This window comes from Epargyreus clarus, unplaced genomic scaffold (genome assembly GCF_041222505.1).
Source record: "Epargyreus clarus isolate Ecla_fem2 unplaced genomic scaffold, WU_Ecla_fem_2.2 ptg000006l, whole genome shotgun sequence".
NCBI classification, from domain to species: domain Eukaryota; kingdom Metazoa; phylum Arthropoda; class Insecta; order Lepidoptera; family Hesperiidae; genus Epargyreus; species Epargyreus clarus.
The window spans coordinates 632,120-639,960 of NW_027332214.1; the positions used below are offsets into that span (position 1 = coordinate 632,120).

At 33.5% G+C, this 7,841-nt stretch overlaps 1 protein-coding gene across 1 annotated transcript; it reads left to right on the top strand.

Moving 5' to 3' along the window:
• Positions 1–70: 70 nt before the first annotated feature.
• Positions 71–4,049, top strand: LOC140742599 (uncharacterized). Its single transcript, XM_073073517.1, has 2 exons — positions 71–755; positions 1,309–4,049. The coding sequence occupies exons 1-2, from the start codon at positions 183–185 to the stop codon at positions 1,603–1,605; spliced, it is 870 nt and encodes a 289-aa protein (XP_072929618.1). The 5' UTR covers positions 71–182; the 3' UTR covers positions 1,606–4,049.
• Positions 4,050–7,841: the final 3,792 nt, after the last annotated feature.

Below are 7,841 nucleotides of genomic sequence, written 5' to 3' on the forward strand. Positions count from 1 at the left end.
TGCAATAAAATTGAAATGGAACGCGATTCTATTCTGTCATTAATTTAGTGATTAGTGTCATTGTCATTTATTGTCATTTCGCATTCGTATTTACGATTACGATTTCACGAAAGTTCTTTCGAATTTCCGTATTAAATTTTTCTATAAAGATTTGCATAGTAAAGTAAAAAAGCAGAATAAAGATGTATGTGGAAACTGTCGTAAATTCCCGGCCCGACAGGGACCTTTACAAGACAATGATAACACCGGGAGATTATTCGCTAGTGCCGTACGAAGATGCGCGTTGCAAGATTGCGCTGAGCGAAGTCGCCTGTGTTAACGAGGAGGGTGCTGACCAGATTGAGCCCGAGAGTCGAGTATTCGGGCGCGGCTTCGATGGCAACGTCATCATTGGGGACACGGAGTTCTTCATCGATCAAGACTTCGAGTTGATTCTGCAGCAGATGTGTTGCGGCGAGGTGTGTACCGCGCGGATGGTGTACAGAGACAAGCGCGGGCGGTTAGCCAAGGAAATAAGCTGTAAGATAGAGCTGAAAGAAGTGACGGAGGAGCAGCTGATCAGCGACTGGGGCTGGATGCGGCTGTACGAGGCCGCCGTGCACCACAAGGAGCGCGGCGTGGAGCTGGTGCGCGAGGGGCGGCTCTTCGACGCCTTCCGACGCTTCGGCAAGGCCATGAAGATGGTGATTGCCATAGATCCTATGGACACTACTTCTATTCCTCTGGAAACTGCCAAGGACCTCATGGCGATACGGGTTAATATTTTTAATTTCATTTAATCCACTAAAAATGGGTCCTCTAACTTCTATGCTCAACTGTGCTTATTTTAAGCTTTCTCTTTACTTGATGTATAGGTGGTTTACTTTTTTAAAGGTGGTAGAACCCTTTGTGGTTCGACTCCGGCGGCACCACCGTCACACCTATTTCTACCTAATAACAGCAGTGTTAAGTGCTGCTGTGTTCCGGTTTGAAGGGTGTGGTAAGGGAGACAGACTTTTCCGAGGCGTTCCAGCTTAGTCCTCAGGGGTAGCGGCGCATCTGTGGCTGACCTCAGGTAGGAATATCTAATCCTATCTGGGGTTGATTACAGATGTCCATGGGCGGCAGTAGCCACTTACCATCAGGTGGACTGCATGCTCGTCTGCTACTCTTATATTATAAAAAAAAAAAAAAAAAAAAAGATGTTTTGGCCGACTAGTGACTATTCAACCATCTAGACAATCTCTTCATTCATGGTCCATAGATTCCAACCTTTCTTTGTAGTATTTAATCCTGTTATTACCAAATTTTACTACTTCTTGTTCACAGGTAAAATTGTACAACAACTTGGCGCATTGTCAGCTCCAACATGGTGAATACAGGGCTACAGTGGACCTGTGCTCCCAGGCATTAACATATGACTTGCAGAACACTAAGGCATTGTACCGGCGTGGTGTCGCATGCATGCATTTAAACATGTATGAGGAAGCCTGGGACGACATCCAACGGGCACTATCTATCGACCCTAATAATAAAGCTGCCCTCCAAAAAGCAACTGAATTGAAACCCAAAATTGCTGAAATAAACAAAAATTACTCTCATGTGATTAAGAAGATGTTTGGGTAAGGTACTAGTTGCCAAGGAATGAGGCCTAGGTACTAGAGGCTGGTCCAGTGAGAATTTTCTGGGATGGAACATATGTTAAGTAATCTCTTCCTAGACACATACTTAATGTACACACAAAGACTACTTTGTGGCAATTAGACAATACCTATTGTAACTTACTTCAGCTAAGTTTCAAATCTAATCAAAAATTTTGTTAACATCAAACTTCAAAATATCGAAAGGTGGTAGGTATGGTACTGGTATGGTTGGAAAGAGACACCACTATATAATACCTGTCTAGTATAAAGAAGTTCTGGCTTTTCGGCTAGTGGGTATGAATGCTGGCTGATGTACAAAAGAGGAAAACATCTAAGTCCTCAGGAGTGGTAATGCATCTATGAACATTGTTCTGTTTGAAGCTGTTTACTGATGTCCGTAGGCAGCAGTCACTACTTGACTACAACAGTTACGACTAACGACAAACTTAGAAAAAAAGAACTAAGTATGGACACCTAACATAATGTATGTCTGTATGTGTTGCTGTTTGCCATTAAATTTCTCTTGTCCTATTTATAAGTATGTGTTACATATGCAACTAACATGCTATACTTATTTTATATTGTTTCTATGGACATTACAGTTTTCTTCTACTTTCTGTGAAAGCACAATAGTTTTATTTAGTTATTATTATAAATATATATATATATATATATATATATATATACATTTGATTAATATCTGTTAGTAAAAATATCTGCATTTTCGTGGTCTGTAAGGTCTGACATAACATAATTTTATTTTGGTCGTAACTCATTCTATGCCCCTCTGCTAGGCATTCTCTCCCCTTAAATGGAGGCTTACATATTGTATTGCCAATTGGTGAAGCAGTGCGAGTTAATGACAAATCTATGTTAATGGTTTATATTGTTGTTGTGTAGTTCTCTAACAATTGGTGGTTTTTCGTTTGGGGGCTTGAGTCTAATTATGACAGAATTTGATGGCGAAAAAAGATCATAATTATTGTGCGAATCTGCTTTGATACTTTCCACAAAATTTTCAATGTTATTTTTTCCTGGAAAATTTGGATGTGCACTTGTAATCTCAGCTTTTTATCACATTATTTGATTTTGTTATAAAATAATCTGTTTGCAGTAACCAATTATTTCTCGTAAAATATAGCCATGTAGTAAGCACCAGCTTTACATAGAAAGTAATTATTTAGTTGTAACTTATATTTATAGTAGTTTATAAGATGCATATAATTTGGCATCCTATATTAGAGTAACTAGTGGCTTACATATATCCAAATGTATTGTCAGTTCATTATACATTTTTTTCATATTGTATGTATATGTAATGATAGAATATAGCTATATTATCTTGAAACATATTTAAGATAAGTGAATAGATCAGTAAATGATCATCTCCATTTAATTAGTAATAAAGTTTATTTTAATTCATTTAATATCTGAGTGATTTCACATATGATATGGTTATTACTATTACATATTTTAATAGCAAGGTATGAGACAATATCATTGAAAATATTGCAAGCGCCACAACCAATAGATTATTTATCAAGCATAGTTTTAAATTTACTTTTTGATTAAATCTGTTAGTAGTTTACACAATTTCCTTTATAATCATTGCTTTTTGAATGCTAGGTATATTGTAGATTTAGTTGTCAAAGGCAGTTCATTAGTTATTTATTTGTATGTCAACCAGGGTTCTGTGTTCAGCAGTAAGATGGATAGGGAAGTAGGTACATATGGTACAGACATGTCAAACCGCGCAGATTGGTCTGAAATAGATTCATTATACTTCTTAGTTTGTAGTAATTGTTAGGATTAAATGAAAAGCTTCCTAGGTTGCTTCATATCCGGCTTGAAGGACCAAAAGTAATTCTTTCATTATTTTTAATTTATCCACATCTGTGTACTAATTAATATAAATAGAAGAACAAAGTAGTGTTTAAATCTGAATAATATGAAATAACGTGAATCACTTAATAAAAATAATGTATTGAAAATAACATAAATATAATGTATTGCATATGTATTAGTGGGGTATTGAAAATACCAATATATTTAACACAAACACTTAGTAGTATGTTAGAAATAAAATAAATAATATTCATTTAATAATAATATCACGTTTAATTTACGTGTGATATCATAGAAATAAAGAAATATGTATCAAAATAAACATACTTTTAAATTCATAGACAAAAACATGTTTAATTGTATCTGTTTCAAAAACGCTCACAATAAACTAGTAGAAAAATAAAAAAAATATTTTATAATAATAATATTTTAATATTCAACACTTTTGTAGAAAACACCTCAAACTTACCATATAAAAGTAAATAATTATTAAAATCTATACACTTATATTGTCACTTGTATCTAATCGTATTATTTTATTTAAGTAGCCAGAAAATACTTTATTAAACGATTGTAAAAATACTTCTTTTCTATTTTTAACCGACTTCAAAAAAGGAGGAGGTTTCTCAATTCGACCGTATATATATATATATATTTTTTTTTTATGTTTGTTCGGCGATTTTTTCACGATGCCGCGACCGATCGACATGATTCATACACCATTGTATGTGGCTAGTTTCACAGGGGGTCCCATTTCGAGGAAATTTGAAAATTTCCGCCAGTTTTCCCGGAAAATTGGAAAAACCCGATTTCATATAAACTTGAATAAGTCGAGTATTTCTTAACCAATTTTAATTTTCTTTTTTTCATATGAAATGGAGTTTCGTTGCGGTACTTTCCTACCATTAGTATGCTCTGATGATTAGAATTTAAGTTATGGGGTGGAACTCATCATCACTACCCCTGCTTTTTACATATTTCATGACAACTTACCTTCTACCCACTCAATTCTCATGAAACTTAAAATTAACATTGAGTATTTAGGTTAACATGATATGATGGAAAATTTGACCTTCAACTCTTCAACCCTGGTAATGCAGAAGTGCCTCCTGCCTCAACCATACAAGTTAGGAATTTGGAACTTATGGATATTTATAAAATCGATAAGTTGAGATGTATGATGGAAAATTTGACCTTCTACTCTTCAACTCTGATAATGCAGAGGTGCCTCCTGCCTCAACCATACAAGTTAGGAATTTGGAACTTATGGATATTTATAAAATCGATAAGTTGAGATATATGATGGAAAATTTGACCTCCTACTCTTCAACTCTGATAATGCAGAGGTGCCTCCTGCCTCAACCATACTAGTTAGCCATTTGATGCTTATGAATATTCAATAAGGTTGATAGGTAGAGATATATGATGGAAAATTTGACCTTCTACTCTTCAACTCTGATAATGCAGAAGTGCCTCCTGCCTCAATCATACAAGTTAGGCATTTGGAGCTTACGAATATATGATGAGGTCATGAGTAGAGACATATGATGGAAGATATGACCTTCAATTCTTCAATCCTGATGATGCAGATGTGCCTCCCATGTAAAGTATATAGAATATACATTTGTTGTAATGAAGTTGCTAGACAGAGACATATGATGAAAAATTTGACCTTCAACTCCTTTTTCTTTTCTTAACTATTGAATTAAGGTAAATTGGACCGGTACACTAGTAGAGTTTTACCACCTAGTTTGATTTATTTACTTATCTGTTCCTACCTAACCTAGCCAAAAATTAGTATCCCATAAAGCCTCGCCTATAGTGTTTCGTATTGAATTGGTTAGGTTAGGTTGGAACATATAAGACAATATAAAACTAAGCGAGAAGGGCGCGGCAGCGCCCTGCGAGCGGGTGGGTCCAATCCGTATGAATTCAGACCTTACCTTTATTCATGATCACCTTTATACAATTTTACATAATATTAATACAAACGTTAGCATATCATCACTAAAAAGGGTGAAAAAAATATTTTTTAACAAAAAAATAAAACCGACTTCTATGTCACTACAAAGTAAAAAATGCCCTCCAAAAAGCAACTGAATTGAAACCCAAAATTGCTGAAATAAACAAAAATTACTCTCATGTGATTAAGAAGATGTTTGGGTAAGGTACTAGTTGCCAAGGAATGAGGCCTAGGTACTAGAGGCTGGTCCAGTGAGAATTTTCTGGGATGGAACATATGTTAAGTAATCTCTTCCTAGACACATACTTAATGTACACACAAAGACTACTTTGTGGCAATTAGACAATACCTATTGTAACTTACTTCAGCTAAGTTTCAAATCTAATCAAAAATTTTGTTAACATCAAACTTCAAAATATCGAAAGGTGGTAGGTATGGTACTGGTATGGTTGGAAAGAGACACCACTATATAATACCTGTCTAGTATAAAGAAGTTCTGGCTTTTCGGCTAGTGGGTATGAATGCTGGCTGATGTACAAAAGAGGAAAACATCTAAGTCCTCAGGAGTGGTAATGCATCTATGAACATTGTTCTGTTTGAAGCTGTTTACTGATGTCCGTAGGCAGCAGTCACTACTTGACTACAACAGTTACGACTAACGACAAACTTAGAAAAAAAGAACTAAGTATGGACACCTAACATAATGTATGTCTGTATGTGTTGCTGTTTGCCATTAAATTTCTCTTGTCCTATTTATAAGTATGTGTTACATATGCAACTAACATGCTATACTTATTTTATATTGTTTCTATGGACATTACAGTTTTCTTCTACTTTCTGTGAAAGCACAATAGTTTTATTTAGTTATTATTATAAATATATATATATATATATATATATATATATACATTTGATTAATATCTGTTAGTAAAAATATCTGCATTTTCGTGGTCTGTAAGGTCTGACATAACATAATTTTATTTTGGTCGTAACTCATTCTATGCCCCTCTGCTAGGCATTCTCTCCCCTTAAATGGAGGCTTACATATTGTATTGCCAATTGGTGAAGCAGTGCGAGTTAATGACAAATCTATGTTAATGGTTTATATTGTTGTTGTGTAGTTCTCTAACAATTGGTGGTTTTTCGTTTGGGGGCTTGAGTCTAATTATGACAGCATTTGATGGCGAAAAAAGATCATAATTATTGTGCGAATCTGCTTTGATACTTTCCACAAAATTTTCAATGTTATTTTTTCCTGGAAAATTTGGATGTGCACTTGTAATCTCAGCTTTTTATCACATTATTTGATTTTGTTATAAAATAATCTGTTTGCAGTAACCAATTATTTCTCGTAAAATATAGCCATGTAGTAAGCACCAGCTTTACATAGAAAGTAATTATTTAGTTGTAACTTATATTTATAGTAGTTTATAAGATGCATATAATTTGGCATCCTATATTAGAGTAACTAGTGGCTTACATATATCCAAATGTATTGTCAGTTCATTATACATTTTTTTCATATTGTATGTATATGTAATGATAGAATATAGCTATATTATCTTGAAACATATTTAAGATAAGTGAATAGATCAGTAAATGATCATCTCCATTTAATTAGTAATAAAGTTTATTTTAATTCATTTAATATCTGAGTGATTTCACATATGATATGGTTATTACTATTACATATTTTAATAGCAAGGTATGAGACAATATCATTGAAAATATTGCAAGCGCCACAACCAATAGATTATTTATCAAGCATAGTTTTAAATTTACTTTTTGATTAAATCTGTTAGTAGTTTACACAATTTCCTTTATAATCATTGCTTTTTGAATGCTAGGTATATTGTAGATTTAGTTGTCAAAGGCAGTTCATTAGTTATTTATTTGTATGTCAACCAGGGTTCTGTGTTCAGCAGTAAGATGGATAGGGAAGTAGGTACATATGGTACAGACATGTCAAACCGCGCAGATTGGTCTGAAATAGATTCATTATACTTCTTAGTTTGTAGTAATTGTTAGGATTAAATGAAAAGCTTCCTAGGTTGCTTCATATCCGGCTTGAAGGACCAAAAGTAATTCTTTCATTATTTTTAATTTATCCACATCTGTGTACTAATTAATATAAATAGAAGAACAAAGTAGTGTTTAAATCTGAATAATATGAAATAACGTGAATCACTTAATAAAAATAATGTATTGAAAATAACATAAATATAATGTATTGCATATGTATTAGTGGGGTATTGAAAATACCAATATATTTAACACAAACACTTAGTAGTATGTTAGAAATAAAATAAATAATATTCATTTAATAATAATATCACGTTTAATTTACGTGTGATATCATAGAAATAAAGAAATATGTATCAAAATAAACATACTTTTAAATTCATAGACAA

Bases quoted from the DNA above. Each gene is read 5' to 3' on its own strand.
- LOC140742599 (XM_073073517.1), top strand. From the start codon at position 183: ATGTATGTGGAAACTGTCGTAAATTCCCGGCCCGACAGGGACCTTTAC. The intron at 756-1,308 runs GTTAATATTTTT...TCTTGTTCACAG, and splicing joins AGGACCTCATGGCGATACGG to GTAAAATTGTACAACAACTT.